This window comes from Sebastes umbrosus, chromosome 18 (genome assembly GCF_015220745.1).
Source record: "Sebastes umbrosus isolate fSebUmb1 chromosome 18, fSebUmb1.pri, whole genome shotgun sequence".
NCBI lineage: Eukaryota > Metazoa > Chordata > Actinopteri > Perciformes > Sebastidae > Sebastes > Sebastes umbrosus.
In genome coordinates, this window is record NC_051286.1 from 20,638,261 (window position 1) to 20,659,332 (window position 21,072).

A 21,072-nucleotide genomic window follows, 5' to 3' on the forward strand; every position below is an offset into this window, starting at 1 on the left:
ACACATCCAGTTGACTGGAGGCTCACTACCGCCTCCTCTGGCCTGGAGGATTAAAGATGAGAAAAAAAATAAGAAAAAACAGAATTAAATTCAGTAGAATAGTCCACAATAATAATGCACACAGTGCACTTCCATAGACTAAGCTACTGGAGTTACCCTGCACTATATTCACTTTTAACAGTCTCTTCTGCACTATATTCACTTTTTAACAGTCTCTTCTGCACTATACTCACTTTTTCTAATAGTCGTGTATCACAGCTGTTGCCCTGCACTGTATTCAGTTTTAACAGTTTTCTTCATCTCCTTGTATTTTTATATCTGGTATATTTATTTGTACTTTGTACTACTAACTTTTTTACTGCCTTTTTACTAACATGTTTTGCACTATGGAACTGTGATGCTGGAAACTTGAATTTCCCTCGGGATCAATAAAGTTACTATCTATCTATCTATCTATCTATTTATCTACAACTACATGATTTTAATTAATTGTATTAATTATGATATCACCTGGAAAAAAAACCTAATATGGATAATGGTTGTTGAGGTGTAGTATCTGGTTTTCTTTGTTTTGTTTTTTTAACAATGTCTTTATTGTTTTTTTTGTTATACAAACATTAGCATTATTATGCAATATATTCAATACAGGATTTAATTTAACAAACATAACATACCCCACACACCCACCCGTTCTCTCTTAACTTTTCCCTTCCTCACAGGGCCAAAATCAATATACTTCTCACAGTATCAATCAGACAATTAAACAGTTAAATGGCACCTCTAACAAAATGAAGATACACATAAACAGAAAATAAATATATAGAAAATAAATAATAAATAAAATAAAAAGATTTTCAAAAACAACAGTCCATTCCCTTCTGAGGGTCTACCACTATTGTGAATTTTTACGTATCCTATCTAAATTGTTCCTCCTGTGTATCTAGGTTTTATTTTTTTATTTTGTTTCAAAATGACAGTATACATAGTAACAGAGCATTCTGAGGGACAGACACCACCCAGCTCACTCTCTGTTCAGGTGGAGGGAATCAGGACACAACCTGAGGCACCACAGGCCAGAGAGCATCTCCACTCACAGAGCACCTCTGGTTTCACGACAGCTTCTTCCGAGCTACAATAAGACTGGTAGTAAAGGACGTTAAAGAGGGACACAAATACGCCACACCTCACCTCCATACCATTATTGACACACAGTACACCTGAACTGAATGGACTGAAATGCTGTGCAATATGCTGCCTTCCACTGTCGAATTCTCTGAAATATATGAATTATTTCTTTTTAAAAATATTTATGAGAGTTAAAAGTTCTTTTAACATGGTCATGGAGCATATATACTGTATATTTGTATTCTGGGGGTATCATTCCTATGCAGAGGGTAGTTTAGTTAGCAGTACATTGCTTTGCTCCCGTGTTGGTACTCCTGTCTGTTTCTCCCAACTCCATCTACTGTAGGTAATACAATAAGTACCTCATACAACCTCACTTCAAAGCAACCTGCCAAACATAACTTAATAAATAAATAAATATCATTAAATGTATCAGAAATATTAAAAACTATTTTAGCCATTAATTAATTAATAATGTAATCCTTTATCTATTTGTGTTTCTGTTTAATTTTCCCTTTTATTTATTTGTGTATTTATTTTTTATAAATATTTAAATGTACTTATTTATTTTTGCATTTATTTATTTTGTATTCATTTTTGGAAGTATTTATTTATTTACTGTATATGTGTATTCTGGGGGTATTGTTCCTATGCAGAGGGTAGTTTAGTTTATTTATTGACTACACTGAGGGCGTTTTATATTTTAATAATTTATTTATTTATTGTGTTGAGTTGAATGTGCTACTTATTTTGTACTGTAATTACCTTGAGCCTTTTCTACCTTTTTTCTTTTCTTAAAGCTGACTCGGTGTAAACTGCTCAGAATTACAATGTACTTTTAGGTGCAAATGGCAAATAAAACTCTTGAATCTTGAATTTTAATTAATTGTATTAATTGTGATATCACCTGGAGAAAAACTAATACGGATAATGGATGTTGAGGTGTCCTAACTAAGTTTTATTTCTGTTAATTGATCACTGATGACGGGTGTTTTTTTTTTTTACTACGCTCTTAAACGTGACGTGGCTTTCCCCTCCAACAAGGCCTATAGAAGAAGGTAAGGTCACGGATCTTGAAAGTGGGGTATGGCGCATGCGCAGTGTAACTGGCCGTGCGTTGCGATAGGCTCAATTTCGACGAGTGCAGGGCAGAGTTTACTGCGCATGTGTGGCACCCCCTGAAATATGACGCGTTGATGATGCGTGTCCTAGCCTTCTTCTATTGGTCTTGCCCTCCAACCGGAAGAGAGAGACAGATTTGCTTGATGCTGATCAGCTGAATTATCGCTCGAACTGAGAATAAAAAGCCCAATTTAAGGCATAATGTAAGTACTTGCATTAGTTAAACTAAAATGCAATAGGTTTAATTTTGTAAATCGTATTGAAGTTTCATATGTAGCGTTCCTTGTATTGGTTAGTTCAGCCTGTGCTGTTCTACTAGTTAGCCAGCTAGCTAACGTTAGCTAGTTTAACGTTACACAGATTGATGCTACAAATTGACAGATTAATCTACAACCATGTAATCCCTGATAATGTGATGATTGTTACAATACCTCCGATGGTTTTCGGGATTCATAAACAGAGTCCAGCTACTAGCAAGTGTCTGCGTTGTCTCTACATATCAGGTGTTAGCTGTGTAGCTATTAGAGATGTGATTATGTTTTCACATATACAGGACTATGCACGTGGTTTTAGATGCTTTACCACTGTTACATTATATCATATATATAACCTCACTGCTAAACATTTGATATAGTTTTATTTTTTTGTATTTTTCCTTCTTTCCAGGCATTTGTTCAATACAATAAAAATTATAAATTAATTGCAGAGATTTAAACATGAATATCATGCTTACTATTATTGTGAATATTAAATAGTAAATTTTATATCTTAAATTCACTTAACATTCATTCATTCTCACTGCACTGTATCATATTCCACTTGTGGAATTTCGTTAATAGTCTGTTTATTGTCAATACTGTATATACTGCTCCTATTTTAATACTTCCTTCTATATGGTTCATATTTTGTTACACTTTGTTCAGCTCTTTTTTTACTGTGTTAGCTGATGCATCTTGTTTTTTTTGCACTATCCCATTTGCTGCTGTACACTGCAAATGTTCCCACTAATAAAGGAATATCATATCTTGTCTGATCTTATCTTATGGATGTAAACAAGCGACTGGAAGGTCAAAAAATGCATTCAGATATCCAAAAAAAGTGTGTTTTACTTTGGGAAATGAGATGATGCAAAAGTAAACATGACTATAGTAAATTGACTAAAAACATGCAAAACACTGGTATAATCCTTAGCTGCTTTTGACTAAAGGCCTAACATACTTTTATTTTTAAAACTGATTGAGCAGCTTTCTTACATTTGCACTAATATGTGTCTTTATCCTTTGCAGAATGGTGACGGACGTGCAGCTGGCCATATTCGCCAACATGCTTGGTGTGTCATTGTTCCTGCTGGTTGTGTTGTATCACTATGTTGCTGTGAATAACCCCAAGAAGCAGGAGTAGAGTCCCCCCCAATATGATTGGAGAGGTGAGTGCAATTTATGTTAAAGGTCTAACATGGTTCAGCACTTGGATATCTTTTTTTGCGGTTGCCACTTTCAATCATGTTCCACCGTGACGTCGAAGAAGTTAATTTTTAAACTCAATGCTGCATTGTTGAATTTGTTCAGTAGGTCCCTAATGAGTGACCTCAGCGGTGTAGTGTTTTATTGGTATAACGCACATAATTAAAGGTCACATGGAGATGTAGCCGAGTCGTTCCAATTCAGTACATGGCTGATGAGTTGACACTTGATCATTGAGCATCAGTAAATATGTGGAGGAACCATAAATGCTTGTTCGTGACCTCTCATAGTCTTGTTTGATAGTGGAAGCACATTCAGCTACAAAGAGGACTATCCTTTCCACGGTTTAACACCTGTGCAGCTGCTTAAAGTCTTTTTCTCCCCACAGGTGAGATGGGACTCTATACCACCACCAAGTGGAAACTACATTCCCCACTTCCAGTCCCAAGAAATGGATTTCTTTGTAACATTGCACAGTAGTGTTTTTTCTAATAAAAATGTGTGAATGCCATTTGCAATAATGTTTCATTTATTCCTTAAGTTATTCTACATGCACTCCAGATACATTCACATTGAGTTATTATATTGCAAAATATAAAAAAAAAAATGCTAAGTTTTTTTCAAGTTCATTTATTTATACTTCAAGTTTGATTCAAGTTCCAACACAGTATTATATCAGTCACAGTATAAGTAATTTGGTAAAAAAAAAAAAAAAACACTTCATATGTCACTGGGTTTAAAATATGCTTATAACATTTAATTTATTTCCTGTAACTGTTTGCCTTACACAAAATGTTTATATCATATGAATATAGTAATAAAGTACAGGTTTCTATATTGGTGTGCTGTGGAGCGAAAAGCTCCAAAGGAATGTGACGGGAAAAGTATATTCAATACACTTATATAGTGCGTGTAAGTATTAACCAACCCTTTGGACCGTATCAAGTTTTAATACTTAAAATGTATTACTTTTAAGCATACAGTATGTGAACAATAAACAGGGCCGGCTTCTGGCACAGGCCATAGAGGTGGTTGCATAGGGCGCCACCTTCTGGGGTTAAAGAAGATTAAAAAAAGAAATAAAAAATGCCGGTGGGCGTCCTTCCTCATTTTCTGCATTGAGGTAACAAATGATCAAATAAAGAGAAAGAAATGCACTTTTCAGCCTTGTAACTCTCTTTCTCACACTTTTTCATCTGCCTGGCTGCACCTCTTTGTTAATAAAAGTGTAAATTGTAGTGAAACTTAACACTTTTAAGCCAACAATATCAGGGACCATTTGTTTATTTGTATTATAATAAATAGTTATTTACAAAAATAAAAATCGTAATTTTTGTCTTAAAACCATTGTGATGTCTGCTGTGTTGCGGGCTTCATGGTATTTGGTGCCCTCCCTCACTAGGTCCCTTTTCACAGACATTCACACTTGAGATTGACCTGCTGTAGGCAGATATACACCTGTGCCACAGTTTTCCCCCCCATTTTTAATAACTCTTCTTACTTCACTCAAAGAGATATTCCTGAGTCTTGGATTTTTTTTATTACCGTACTCTTTCAGTAACCTTATTATTGTCCTTTCTAACTAGTGGTTGGTGATCTCCATTCAATATGAGAATCCAACTGGCTGCACCAGTGGAAATTGTATTCATGTTATAATGAAGGGGGTTGAATACTTGTGCAGTTAATTATTGTTTCATTTTTGCACTTTACAATTTTCATATTTCAGTTTCTTTGCTGTTGATCAGAGTCAAAAATCCTACTTAAATCAGTAAAACAAACCATGAAAATGTCCATTGGGGGTGAATACCTTCTATAGGCACTATATGCAAAACACAAAGAACTTCTGTAATAATTACATTAAATACACACATCACTCACACATTTGTATCTAAAGTCACAATGGAAATAAGGAGGTTATAAAGGTGCTGCCGTGCTTGTCAGTCGGAATAAAAATCAACCCTTTGCTGTAATAGTGCAAGTGGCTGACTGTAAAAAAAACTTACCAGTGCATTACAGTGTTGGTCAGAGTGCAGTTAACATCTTTTTGGGGGAGGGGACATCAGGAGGCAAGACTAAAATTACAAAAACAGATATGTGAGGTACGATTATTGTAGTCGAAAGGTTAAAGGATATTTCAAGTCTACGGATTCTTGATGAGTCGGAAAACTTGGATGGGGGAAGGTTTGTACCTCTCCCCTACCTCAGCCACTGTTGTGGTTTCATTGAGCAAGGCACTACACCTCCAGCTCCTCCAGTAAAGCTGTTCAATTGTTGAACTGGACAGCTCCACAGTCTGACTATGTTGAACGGCATGGTTGAAAATACCATGCATGCTCTTGAAAAATCTGAACAAACAATGTTAGAGATGTTGTATTGCACACTGATATGCCCCAAATAATCCTCCTGTGATGACAATGTGCCTTCCTGTTACCTAGTTTAAAATGGTTTTGGTCACGATATGGTAGTTTAGGCTCACATTAAGCAAATACAGACATTTACACACACGAGTGCCTCCTCTTCTGTGCAGTTCCTAGGCTTCTCCACACAGCGTCACCGTCTCACACATGTTCTCAGGCAGAGGCATCACTGGAGGTTCCTCAACCTTCAAAAGACAACATCATACTGCCTGGTCAGGTTTTAGTCATTTGATTCGTTCATGTTCAGCATTTGTTTCTCTCAGTGAGTCATGTACATTAATGCTATTTGACACACTGTGTGTGTGTGTATCTGTTTTCACCTGTTGCTCTGTTTCATCCGTCTCGTTTGCGGTTTCTATAATAGTGTTTGCTTTGTAGTTGAGACTCCTGTCTGGGCTTTTCTTCATCAGTGCTTTAGAGGCCAACTGCATGGCACCCTCTTTCCCCGATACACCTGTACAGTGAAATAAAAGGGATGTTAACTGTGTATATGACTGGTGCAATCATTAGTCAGGTAACTGTCTCTCGGCCAAACAGAGTCAATAGCACAGCAACATGTGTATGTGTGTGTATGTGTACATGCCTGACAGTGACAGGTGTCGATGGAGGCCAGGTCTAAGCAGCTTCCAGACCTTCATGGTGGCTGACTCTTCCTTATCTCCAGATGAGACGGGGCTATTGCTGGTAGGGGATGTTTTACTGTCTTGTGCGGGGGGCGTTTCAGTCGACTCCGCCCTGCGGATGGGGATGCGGCTCATGTGAGGCTGCAGCTCACACCTGGGCGGGCAACAGAGAGGTTAATATGTTTCGCCACTCATTGATGAATCATAGCTGAGATAACGTACAACGTTCCATGATGACAATGTGTAACCTTTTTATTCATACTTTCCTTCATTATTGTGCACTGTTTTATCATATGGATTTCATTCAAACCCAACCCTTGTTTGCCGTCTTCTTTGGCTTAAAAATGTTTCCTGTGACCTCTAAAAATTCCAAGATTAGGGCTGTCAGAGTTAATGCAATAATAACGCGTTAACGCAAATTTGTTTTAACAACACTAATTTCTTCAACGCATTTACACAACTTGTGATTTTTAGGTTGTAGCGGGCTCAGTTTTAAAGTTAGAGTGAAGATACTGGTATCATATGAAACTAGAAAACCTAAGGAATCCAGTGGTACCATGTCAAACTAGCTTGTAGGGAAATAGGTTAAATAACGCTCCAAACTTACGCTAAATTTGGCAAGGAAAAACTGGCATGGCCATTTTCAAAGGGGTTCCTTGACATCTGACCTCAAGATCTGTGAGTGAAAATGGGTTCTATGGGTACCCACGAGACTCCTCTTTACAGACATGATCACTTTATGATAATCACATGCAGTTTTGGGCAAGTCATAGTCAAGTCAGCACACTGAAACACTGACAGCTGTTGTTGTCTGTTGTGGTCATGATTTGAGCATATTTTTATGCTAAACACGGTACCTGTGACAGTTTCTGGACAATATTTGTTATTGTTTTGTGTTGTTAATTGATTTCCAGTAATAATAAAAGTGCATAAAGCAAGCGTATTTATCCACTCCTATGTTGATAAGAGTATTAAATACTTGACAAATCTCCCTTTAAGGTACATTTTGAACAGATAAAAGTATGGACAATCATGCGATTAATCGATTGACAGCCCTATCCAAGATACATAGACAAGATTGGACTCACTTGCTAAATTTGATGGAGGAAAGGATGTGATCAGCCCCCAAGTCTTTAGCAGTCTGTGACAGATAGAGACATTACAGTGAGACTTCATAAACCAAATATATGTATGTAGAAAAAAAACTGGTAATACAAGATATTAGTTGAAATTGCTGTCTGTGAGTGAGCCAGTAAGGTCAGCTAACCTCTGTGCGGGCTCCTTCGGGGTGATGAGTGATTGTAAGAGTCCGGCACCCTCTCCCCACACGCCGCACAGGGAAAGGCATTCTGGACCAGCCCGCTGAACTGGGTCCACCAGCCTGAAAGTCTGGGCAGCTGACGCCTGTTAACCAGACATGAATACAAGGAACAGAGAGAAGGAAGGAGAAAGAGTGGGTGGAAGATGAGTAACACAATGTTCAAAGATGGACACCATGTTCATGGTAAAAAGCAAATCAACAAATGTAACACATACTGTACTTCATGTATCTACAACAGATCCTTCTGATTATCTGGCATGTGACTAACACTCTCATCCAATGTAATAGGAGAGAGGTTTGACTTTCCAAGCAGTTTTGACCCGTTGGTGACCAACTACATTCTACATAGAAGCAGAAAAGTAAAGATTACACACACAAACAAACAAACAGAGTCAACAGACAGTAGAGGACCCACACACAGAGATTGCTTCACAAAGGGATAGCTTTTATTCCAGAGGTTAAACAGAGAGGCGGTAAAAGGACAGCAGCACATTCAAGAAGGTGATATTCTGTTACACAGACAAACACTTACTACCAACCGTAGTCTGGTATAGAAGGTTAGCACCACATTGAAGGAAACGGCACAATTCTCATAAGGAGTAAAAAGCAGAAAAAGACCTGGTGAGAATGTGACTAGTATGCATATGGTGTGTTGTCCACCTAAAGCTTTTTTTGTCATTCTGGATGAAGATATATAGAAGCTTTAGGACTGAAACAACTGGGAAACAGGACATTCAAGTTCACAGTGAGAAAGCAGAATAAAACTACAGAACACTTTTTTCAGGGCACTGATCTAAAGTGACAGTGTTGAACGCAGTGGGCAGAGGCTACATGGAAATCATCGTCTAACACCTCTTCCTAACTCTGGCAAAATGGAGCATGAAAAATTGTCCAGATATACTACGAGCAATGTCTCTCTCAATTACATAGAGAGTGATATGAATTTATGTCGGCATCGATTTTGATCAATGAATATAAGTTGGAAGTGCACAAAACTTTGCATAAATAGAGCCAGGGTGAGCGTTTTTTCAAACAAGCGACACGTCGCTTAGCCTGTTTGCTGATGCACGGAGCAGGTTAGGACATCCTCATTGGGAAACACTGAAACAATCTGATGTTCGCATCGCGTCCAGTTAGGAAGAGGCGTTAGTGAGTTTGAAGTTTCAGTTTTCACTCCTAGTAGCTTAATCATTTGTTCTGAGATATATTCCTTTTTTTGAAAGATGTCCATCTATATGGCATCATTTTTAGTTTGACATCTGCTCTAATTAGCTAGCTTTTTCTTTTGTGAAAAGGAAAGTAAAAGACCTAAATATACCCCATTAACAATGTCCAAACATTATCTGCAGATATTGTATACCCATACAGTGTTTCAGGCCTGTATAATCAAAAAGCCACTGAATTATAAATAAATGATCCCTTTTCTCACTCTTCAGTGCAAGTTTCTTCAAATTGAGGACAAAGCAAACGAGCAGGCGGGATGGATGACCTACCAGATCACCATATAATCCAAGAGTTCTGGTAGTAGAGCCTCCAAAACCTACTGCTTACAACGGACACCAGAGCAAGGCACACCATAACTACAATGTCACACAGCACTGGAACAGACGATAGCTGCAGCGAGTCAAGGCCAGATATTCTGAAAGCTATTTGAATCCAACAGATTCATAATGTGGTTTATCTGCTGGTCATAAAACCTGTCCAGGTCTCACAAGCTCTACCTCTATCTTCAGTGCATCTAAAATGGCTGGTCCTAAAACACAGACCATCATCAAGTACTCGGATGACAGCACACTAAACTGAATTACAGACGAAACACGATAATTCCACAACTGATCTATGAAGCCTACATATAGACCAAGACAACAGGATATTTTCTCACCTCTGCTAACCACAAAATATATTAACTTTGACCATCGACAGACTACTAAATACCTGCCAGGTTCACACTAGCAAACACACAAATGTGCTTGATTAAATAATGATCAGTGTTTTCCTCACCAGTTTGATGAAACATAAAATTAAAAAACACTTTTACAACAAAATCAATAATGGAATAGCATTAGAAAACTTTGACTTAGTCAAACTGTTGAACACTGAACCAAACAAAGCGTTTTTATATGATATTGCTTGCTGGTAAACAGCTCCATAAAGAAACCCTTTTTGTATCTCAAAGAAACTCAGTGATGCCTCATCACTCCATGAGTTTTCTGGCAGTAGGCTACACTGTGAACATCATATTGTCAAGGCCAACATTGGACTGACACTGGAATGATACAGGTTTCATAACTATTAAAGACATGAATCACACTCACTTAGAAACTAAAACTAAACCACGGTCCTTTCAAAAGTCATTTTCAGTCACTAGAAATGAAATGTAGACTACAGAACGCTCAGTCCTACTAATAAGACTACAAGTGGACGGTGTGATGAGCCTGCGACTTGCACTGTTTCACGTATACACATTACAGAACGAAATATAAATACATTGAAAAAAATAAACAAAACATAAGAAGGTGCTTTAAAAGGCTTTACAGAAACAGAAGACACACTATGTTCGGTCTAATTCTGCAAACCCCATTTCTCAAAAATGAAATAAAACCAATAAATAATTAAAAAATGTAAGTGCAACATGGCAAAAGTAAAAGTATATCATTCATACTGTAGCTGATCATGAAGAGCTCCCATTATAACAGTAACTGTGTAAAAGAAAAATGGACAGCCCTGGCTATTTCCCAAATATCAGCCCAGTATTCTTTGTAGCTTATTACTTGTATACAGACTGGAAAAGAGACTTATTGTAATCCGTTAGTATAATATTTCCAATATGAATGTATACTGCAAATATATACTGTATATTCTGCAAGTCCTGGGGGATGATGGAAATTACGTAGCCAAGCAGCTGTGTCTCTTCGCTAAACACACTAACTGGTCTGCAGGACATCCACGAGAACTATGCGAGAGGACAGTGCAGTAAGCAAAGCTTGATTCATGACTGGTGTTAAAACAAAACACATTTTCCAACACATTTCAGTCACAAATGAAATTTGAGGAATGCACTCTCAGGTGTATTATTCATCCTAAGGTGCTAATACGGTAGATACATGTCATTACACAGATTTGTGCAGAAGGAAAAATGAAAATTTAGAAGTGCTAGCACCAGTGATATTTCAGACACACACACACACACTCGAGATCAAATAGTGATTTGTACTTGTTTTGTCCTACAGTACATAGAGTGCCAGGCAGGTGTGCAAGTCTCTCTTGATATAACTTAAAACACTGCTTGTCTGGTACTCCAAACACTCACTCAGTCGACCCACACACACCTATGTCCAAGCTCTCACAGGTCAGGTTAGATAGAGTCCTGGGTCGGCCCAGCTGGAGTGTTGTTGGGCGGCTGTAGGCCGTGAAGGAGCAGGGGGCTCAGTTTGGAGAGCAGCCCAGGACGGGGCAGAGCCTGCAGGGAGGGGAGGAAGGTGGAGAGGCTGGGAGACTGGAGGGAGTACAGACCTGTCATACTGACGGAGGCCGGGAGGGGACAGGAGCCCGCTGCGCACACAGAGGAAGACGAGGAGGAGGACGAGGAAGGGGGTGAGGGTGGGGGGCGGGAGGGTGTGTGGCTGTTGCTGGGAGACCGTAGGATGGAGCGGTGGTGGGGGGGGGCGTCTCTTCTCCTGAGGCTTAGGGTCTACGGAGAGGGAGACACACACATGCACCATCTCAGAGACATGCGGGGACTAGGTGCACACACAAACATAAAGTGTCCTTCACATGAGCCATGTACTGACACACACAAGATGTTCAGATGCTCTTAGTGCGCCAGTTGACAAGATGGAAAGGCTCTGACACACCAAGCCGACGGTCGGTGAGTGTCTGTTGGCCAAGTTTTGGCTCTAGTCTGCCCGCGTTGGAGTTTTTTTTATTTGCTGATTCAGCATGTTGAATTGCCGGTGGAGCCCGTCGGTGAGAGAAGTCACTCTGATTGGCTGTTCAGTTTCAGCAAATCAGTGCACGAGAGGAGAAACGGAAGTGAAGAAAGCAAGCAAATGAGTAAGGTTAAGAGGGTTCACACAGAAGGTTCTTTTCATTTTTCATCTTCGTCTCATCATTCCAAATACTATTCACAACGACACGGCCATCTGGAATGAAGCTAAGTGGTGAGTGAGAGTGGTGTGAAAATAGTTGGCGAACGCTGCTTTATTTAATTTATGACTCATAACAACGGCTTGTATATCCGCCAATATCGGCCTTTCGGTTTCCTTTTTTGAATGAGGAATACAGACTATCGCCGTAATCAATTTGGTAGTGGTGCCTTGGAACAGGGCTCATGTGGGTTCATCAGGGTAGAACTAATCTTCAAAGGTGAGGAAATGCATGCACAGACAGCCGCAGCAGGTGAGGTCATGGTAAGGTCATGCAGGGGCCATGCTGATGTTCCAGTCCACAGACATCCAGGACATTAATCCATTTGTTTGTTTCTAAAATACAGCTAACCCTAAACCTGAAACCAATTTTACATCACCATCACAATACACCTGAAGCTAACTGTCACACAGACACATCAACCACCCAATAGCCTTTCTTAACAACTCCAACAGCAGAAAGACAGGATGGTAGCAAGAAAGAGAGAACAGATATGTGATATTTCGAAAGAAAAAGAAGAGTGCAGGTGCACCCAGGGAGAGGTGATAGACAATGCCAGCCAGCAACACAAGCAGATGGTCGAGAGGAGATCAACTTACCCCTGACTGGCCCGAGTGTCTTGTTGCCTCCACGTCCGCTGGTGTGCGTGCTGTTGTGCTGAGTTCGGGGTGGCGGGCAGCCGAAAGTAAAGCTCGGGGAGTTGTGCATCTTCGGGGAGGGTGTCTGGCTGCTGCTACTGTGGCTGTTGCAGCGAATGCGACTGAGAGTGTTCTCCGAAGCTGAGCCAGACAGACAGCTTATCGGAAGATCGAGACAAACACAGAAACACATTATCCAAATGTTACATGTGACAAAGCAACTAAGGGAACTGAAGTCTGTAGTATTTTTGGGGTTTAATAAAGAGATGTAAGCTCACTTGTTGAAGCTCTTTGGCGGTGACGCCTTGTTGCCATTGTGGTGTATTCTTGGTGGAGGATGAGCGTGGGTGTTCGAGTTCAGGCCTTTGGTGTTGCGGACGTGCTTGAGGATCCAAGCTCGAAGGTTCATCAGGCAGCTGTGCTCAGACAGCACCAGCCGTGGCCAGGGGTTACACTCGGCCATATCCAGGGCTGAGATAGCCACGGCACGCCCCACCTGGTGCACAACAATTAGTCTACTTCAGAAGTGCCTTACCTTTTAAGGTCAAATATCGAAAACATTAACGTGATACTGGCATGGAAAGATCAGCTACCTGCAACACTTAAGCAAAGAATCAAATTCCTCTCTGAATGAGAAGGAATGCTTGTACAGAAACCACTCTTGTTTTCCTACCTGCTCAAATATTTCTGGAGTGTATTTTGGAGGGAATGATGGAGGTGGAGGTGGGGTTGCGCGTCCGTTGTCATGGCAAGCAGGCGGGATGGTGTTCATGGTCTTTCCTGTGTTGTAGTTGCACTCTAAAGTGTAGCTGGTGGGAACCCAATAACAGAAACATGTTAAAATATACATGTACAGCTTGAAAACAAATTAGAGAATGAATGAGTTGACATCAACTCTGAATATCAACTATTGACGTTTTGTGAATCCATTTAAATCTGACCTGTGAAGCAGCCCTATGGCCTTGTGAATGGCCACCCGCCCGCTGCCTTCTTTAGACTGGCCATCTCTCTTGTCTCGTGCGTACATGTTTTTCTCTGAGAAGTTACAGCCCAGGAAATCAAAGTGGGCAGAGTTCATGGCAATCAGCCTCGGATACAGCATGTTCTCTACCTGCAGAGAGAGGAAACAGAGTGCACAGGAGCTTAGATGTATGTTACAAAAAAATATTAGTACCCCATCTGCAGTGGCCTCAAAACAATTTACTGAAATGAAAGAAACTCATTGCTAAAAAATATGTAATCATTTTCACCTGCTGGCTCTCCTCAGGAAGGTTATTTCCGTACATGAAGCATCCCCGTTTAGAGGCGTGACCATGTAAGTCCACATAATACGCCACGCCCCCCTCCTGTGGTGGAATTGATTCCTGTTCCTCCACCTGTGGTACCGTTACCTCCACAGTAACAGGAGCTACAGTCTCCAAGGAACTTGATGAGCTGTTCTGGTTTCCCTTCCCCATCTCTGTGGTCACCCAGGCATTTTCCTCCATCACCATGGGAACTTCTGGCGGCGCGGGATTTGCATCCTTCTCTGTGTTCCGTTGGTTCAAGCTGACTTCCAGGGCGGTGAAGGGAGGAGACTGGTGCTGATTGGCGGGTTTGACGCTAAGGGGCGGGGCCTGCGTGTGTGTGGGGCTGTTACAGTGAGTGTTGGACTGTGTGTTGCGCAGGCGGTTGTGTGTGTGATGATAGAGCAAAAGTGTTTTGGCTGCATAGATGGAAGGGTGCAGCTCAGGGCTGGGGTTCAGGTATTGTCTGTTCAAGTTCACGCCCCTGGAATCAGTCCTGCAAAAAAAGAGACAGGTTATCATTACTTAAAAAAAACAAAAAATGTTTAATATTGTTACAGAACACAGCAGAAGACCTTGGAAATCAACATCATATTGTGCTATAATAGTATAATTTAAGCACCATTTTCCCACAGTTATTACATGTTGTTTTTTAGATAAAAAGAAGATGGTGCAGATGCACATAACATATTTTTGATAACCAAAGGAGGAAGCAACATACCCTGACACACTGACAAAGTAGTGTCACTGTTAACTGATACCCTTATACACCATTATCTGAGACTCAGTGATGCAGGTTTAACCTGTATCTGCTGAAAGGGTCAACACGTGACATCCGACCTGGCCAGCAGTGCATTCACATGCACTCAAGTAACTGGGTTACAGTTGGCTTTCTGTAGTAACCTGGTATGTATACAAGAAAACCAGTTTCCATATTTGGAGCAGGGGCTTAGAGAAACCTGATTTTCTCCAGCTAGATTTCTCCTTAAAAAGCAGATTTCTTGGCCATGTATACAGGTAACTGGATTTCTAATCAGCCTTTTACACCTCAGACAGGTTAAGTATCGCTGTGAGAGCAGAGCGGCAGGATAAAAGGAGAGGTCATTACATGTAGCAATACAAGCTCACACTCAAAATAAATTAATCTGGTCCAAAATTATAAAACTAAGACTAACCCTATATAGCCTCTAGAAGTCTGAATAAGTCGGTTTCCACTGCTGAACATTTGAATATTTGTGAAATTTAGAAACATTTGCACTGCAAGGAGAAACTCAAGACAGCCTGTCCTCTGACACACACAAAAAACACTACGTCACCATATGGTTAAAATAAGTAATTAATGCTTTCAAAATATGGTCAGATGTAGGGGAGAAATCCAATTATAGCAACCAGGTTACTACAGTGCATGTAAAAGCAATCCCGCAATTCCTCCGTAACCAGCTGACACAAGAAAAAAAAACACACTGCTCATACAAGCACCTGTTAATTGCTGAAACTGTGACTGAACTGTAACTGAACTGTAGCCCTGCTACTGGCTGAGGCATATGATGAGAGAAAGCAAACTAGCTTTGTGACAACAATGGTGGATCAGTGCAGCATGACAATACATGATGTCACATTCCCAAGCCCTATTGGTAGAACCTTTCAAAAACACATTACTGGAGAAAGAGAAAACATATACATACATATAACGAATACCATACCAAACATTTACAAGCAACAAGAAGTGCATGCATCAATGCAAACCAAGCAATCAAGATAAGAGTTTAAACTATACCAATCACTGAGCGAGGTTCAACGTTAATGTTTTTGGTCAGACTCTGCTTACCTGAAGTCAGTTTTGACTTGCCCTGTAGACTTTTTTAAAAATGTATTAGCAGTTATCAAATAATAACAAAGACTTAAGTTAATTGACAAATTCAATCTTTATTAAATAATCTTAATCTTTATCTAATATCTTTAAACTATTTAACCATGATTAATCGCAAATTAATCACACAGTTTTTATCTGTTAAAAATGTACCTTAAAGGGAGATTTGTCAAGTATTTAATACTCTTATCAACATGGGAGTGGGCAAATAAGTTTGCTTTATGCAAATGTATGTATAGATTTATTATTGGGAATCAATTAACAACACAAAACAATGACACATATTGTCCAGAAACCCTCACAGGTACTGCATATAGCAAAAATATGCACAAATCATAACATGGCAAACTCAAGCCCAACAGGCAACAACAGCATGGTGTCAGTGTGCTGACTTGACTATGATATGCCCAAAACTGCATGTGGTTATCATAAATACCAATGGATTCCTACATGTGCAATTCTTACCTGTAGTGCCCACGAACGACCCCGTCTGGGTTGAGCATGGGAATGAGCTTGAACACGAACATGTTTCGAAGCGCATGAGCACGAGGGTCATCTCTTCTTAGGATAAAGTTGAGAAAACCGTTGAACACAAAGGATGAGGGAGTCTCCCCAGGGTGTACTCGACTGCTGAGAAAAAACACCTGCAAACGCACACAGACACACATAGGCCAAGGGTCAGCTTCACTGTTCTGACGTTATTCAGTGATTCCACATCAGCCTCAGCCTTAAGTATTGTCATTAAAAGACATTAAGGATGCCACATTACAAAAGAGAATACTGATTATGTATTTATGTATGATTTAGTGATACCCTTTTGCTGGAGAAGCACTGTGGTCTTGGAGTGTTGGTGTCGGGAAACAGCTTAGGCAGACGGGGTTCTCTCTCCTCTTGCATCCCGTTGCAGTTGGTCACAGTGAGCAGGTCCACCCTATTGCCATCTAGAGAGTGGCACAACAACTCCCTATGATAATACACACTGCCCGGGGCACTGACAGTGAGAGGATGGAGATTGGTGGGAGAGAAAGTTAAAAATTCCACAAATTAGAGGAGCAGGAAAAAAACAGCCAATTAAGGTAATTTCTAGGGCTGTCAATCGATTAAAATATTTAATCGCGATTAATCGCATGATTGTCCATAGTTAATCTTGATCAATCGCACAATTTTTATCTGTTCAAAATGTACCTTAAAGGAAGATTTGTCAAGTATTTAATACTTTTATCAACATAAGAGTGGGAAAATATGCTTGCTTTATGCAAATGTTTGCATATATTCATTATTGGAAATCAATGAACAACAAAAAACAATGACAAATATTATCCAGAAACCCTCACAGGTACTGCATTTAGCATAAAAAATATCCTCAAATCATAAAATGGCAAACTCAAGCCCAACAGACAACAACAGCTGTCAGTGTGTCAGTGTGCTGACTTGACTATGACTTGCCCAAAACTGCATGTGATTATCATAAATACCAATGGATTCCTTTGATTTTCTAGTTTCATATGATACCAGTATCTTCACTATAGCTTTAAAACTGAGCTATAACCTAAAAATTTCTCGATGTGTTAAATAAATTAGTGGTGTTAAAATTAATTTGCGTTAACGGCGCTTGTAATTTCACTAACAAAAAAGTTTCAAACATGTATTGTGTGTGTGTTTTTGAGGCGTCTGTCTGTGTGTGTGTGTTTTACCTGCTCGGACTGAGTTGAGCTGCATTGGGGTAGCTCTTGTCAAACTGCTGCAGCATCTCTTGGCACTCGCTATAAGAGAACGGGAAGCAGAAAGAAAAGTAGGTGGTCGCCCCGCGTGTCTCCGACAGCCGTTGAGTGAACGAGAGAATGAACTGGTTATCTACAATCTGCAAAGTGACAGAAGAAAGCAAGAAGAGACACGTTATGAGAAAGATAATAATAGCTGTCAGGAAACCAGACTGACAGCAATCTGCCTCACTGGCTCTTGATGCCCAGTGTTCATTTTAACGAAAACTATGATGAAATACGTTCATCAACAACCTATTTTTCCATCACTATGAAATGATGACAAGACGGCACGGACATCATTAAACCTTAACGGTGACAATATCAAACATGCAATATCGTTGACGAAAAAAGAGGAGACAAAAATGTAGTTTAAAAACATAAAAGCTTTACTAAAATCTCTCTTTATTTTTGCCACTGTCCATCTTCTCTTCCCCTCTCTCTGTCACTCTCTCTCTCTCTGTCTCAAACGAGCACACACACGTATCTGTCCGTGTCTGACCTTTTCTCACACCTCAATCCGTGCTACTATAATGCATAAAGTTGGCGGTTCGGGTGGTTGAGTAACGCATATTTTGCAAGTTGGGTGGGCGGATTGGCTCTCATAACAGACGGGTGGGTACAACTGAACTGCGCATCATTAACGAGCGCAGTCAGGAGGACTCAAACTAACTGCAAAGCTGCTCTTAATCACTCAACATATATTTTTCGTCAGATAATGATGTTATGTGAAATAAGTTTGACTAAAATGACAGAAATGTTCAATATAATCTGATGACTAAACAGGACTAAGATTAAATTAAAAAAAAATCTGACAAATTAAGACATAAAACATTTTGACTAACACTCAACTAAAACGTTTTGAGTTGTTGTCAACTAAAACTAGACATAAACTATGAAAGATAAAAATTACTAAAATGTGACTAAAACTAATAAGCATTTTCGTTTTAAGTATAAGACTAAATCTAAGATAGCTGCCAAAATGAAGACTGCTGATGCCCACATCCTCTCCCTGACAGCCTCCGAGTAAATGTACATACCTCAGCTGTGGGTCTCTCCCGGACCCTTTCCCACCGGTTCTTGCCAGGTAAAGTGCGTACGAGAGGAGCCATGCCCTGGCTGTAGAGCTTCCTCTGGTTGTTCATGTTCATCACATTGATCTTCAGTATCTTGCCAGGTGCGGCACCCCGTACACTGAAGTAAAACCATGATCTGAAACAAAAACACATGATTTGGGATGCTAAAAGTAAAGTAACCCAGTGCAATGGTTGCATGCAGCAGAGAAGCATTGATTGCTTGCTACATAAGAAGAAGTGATTTTTTTTTTTTTACCTGTTTCCATTCTCATGTTCTGTGCCACCGCAGTCTGGCTGCGTCCACACATTGAACTCATAGTCAGGGGTAAGGTTTGACCCTGAGAGGGCAGTCCCACTGGGAGCTATCTCAGTAGGAGGGCTGGAGCTGCCCTTTTCCACCTTCTCCACACGTGCCAGGTTCCCTGAGTCAAACTTGGAGCTGAACACAATATTAGCAAAGCGAGCCTCCATGGTTCTGAACTCCGGCCTCTCACTTTTCTCCCCTCGGGTTCTTCGTGAAGTGCCAGTCAGAGGTCTGACAAAGACAGCCTGTAATGAAATCAGACAACGCAATTAAATTTACGTTGAGAAAAAAATTTAAAAGGCAGAAAAAGGTGTGCTTCTGGTGGAACAACCTTTAAAATAAAATGCAAGTGATATATGGATCCAACAAACCCAAACAGCCCCTCAGTCTTGCATGGTGCAGCCTTTTATTGCAATGACTGTGTATTGTTCTCCAAAACGTGTGTCATCATTCATTTAGTCACTGTTTTGTGACACCCAAACATGCACGATGATACTGCATGACTGATCATATTGTAAATATCTTAAAAATGACTGTGGACTAGTAAAAAGTCAAATTTCACGTCTATAAAGCCAGTTCTAGATATTTTAAATTACATTTTGTAGTTCAATTTGGTAATAATATTGTAAATTATAACTTACTTGTAAGGATGGTGTCTGGAATTCACATTTTATACCAAAATTGAATTGCAGATACATTTAATTGGAGGTCCCATACATACACTAAGGGGCAAATTCAGTCCGAGTTGTCAAGATGTAATTAGAGATATCATTTAAATGATGTATTGAATTGTTTAAATGCAATGACTGTGTTTTGTTCTCCAAAACGTGTGTCATCATTCATTTAGTCACTGTTTTGTGACACCCAAACATGCACGACGAGGATACTGCATGACTGATCATATTGTAAATATCTTAAAAATGACTGTGGACTAGTGAAAAGTCAAATGTCACGTCTATAAAGCCAGTTCTAGATATTTTAAATTACATTTTGTAGTTAAATTTGGTAATAATATTGTAAATTATAACTTACTTATAAGGATGGTGTCTGGAATTCACATTTTCTAATCAAAATTGAATTGCAGATACATTTAAGAGGAGGTCTCATGCATAAACTAAGGGGTAAATTCAGTCTGAGGTGTCAAGATGTAATTAGAGATATCATTTAAATGAAGATGTATTGAGTTGCTTAGATGCAACAACAGTGCCAACCTGAGGCCACTATAGAAAACACAACCATGGCCAAACTATACACAATAGTCTCTACTATTACAACCCAAATGATGTCCAGATTTCCTGTATTCAGTAACCTATGGTGCAGGTATACTGTTGCATATCATCACATCATGTATGACAACACGAGTGCAGCTGAGTCCTGATGGAGAACATCATGGCTGCTGTTTGGTCTCAATAACGGAGCAATAACAACAACAGCTGACTGATACATCTAGCACAGAGTAAAGGGGAGTGAACTAACAACTCCCAGCGTTAGAGACGGGTCTTTTAACACGAATAAAGTCAGCAAATGCTAGATAATATGTCCCACTACGCTGGTCTTAGTGGTCAATGTCATATCGGTGATGTTACACAGAGCTAACGGAGGCTAACTTAGCTACAGAACTAGCAGTGGTTGCTCGTAACGACAGTGTTGTTTAGCGAATAAACGTTTTGTCCCGTCGTTACACTGTCAACACATTTCAGCTGTTACACGCTTTTATACGAGACATTTCATTTCGTGTCTTACTAGGCTATTTTCGTTGGATGTCCATCTTTGTTTTCATCGTCCTTCTTCTCATCTCAACCTCTCAATGCATCGCTCCGGATGCTGCGTTCAGGTTGCTCTGTGAAAATGAACGCTGTCACCGTGCCTAATGGAGAGAAGGGGAAATACAACATTGTATGTAAAGCTGAAGATAAAGAAC

At 39.8% G+C, this 21,072-nt stretch overlaps 2 protein-coding genes across 2 annotated transcripts; one reads left to right on the forward strand and one right to left on the reverse strand.

Moving 5' to 3' along the window:
* The first annotated feature begins 1,118 nt into the window (after positions 1-1,118).
* ost4 (oligosaccharyltransferase complex subunit 4 (non-catalytic)) lies at positions 1,119-4,228 on the forward strand. The gene is made up of 3 exons (XM_037749851.1): positions 1,119-1,134; positions 3,534-3,673; positions 4,099-4,228. Exon 2 carries the CDS (start codon positions 3,535-3,537, stop codon positions 3,646-3,648), a length of 114 nt encoding a protein of 37 aa, XP_037605779.1. The 5' UTR covers positions 1,119-1,134; position 3,534; the 3' UTR covers positions 3,649-3,673; positions 4,099-4,228.
* A 958-nt stretch (positions 4,229-5,186) lies between these two features.
* Positions 5,187-21,051, reverse strand: agbl5 (ATP/GTP binding protein-like 5). The gene is given in 18 exon segments (XM_037751098.1): positions 5,187-6,312; positions 6,448-6,581; positions 6,711-6,904; positions 7,839-7,891; positions 8,018-8,154; positions 11,585-11,694; positions 11,696-11,762; positions 12,817-13,013; positions 13,134-13,351; positions 13,529-13,664; positions 13,797-13,966; positions 14,106-14,637; positions 16,477-16,655; positions 16,825-17,002; positions 17,706-17,872; positions 18,812-18,983; positions 19,104-19,396; positions 20,895-21,051. Coding segments are annotated over 17 exon segments (2,931 nt in total). The 5' UTR covers positions 19,319-19,396; positions 20,895-21,051; the 3' UTR covers positions 5,187-6,240.
* Positions 21,052-21,072: the final 21 nt, after the last annotated feature.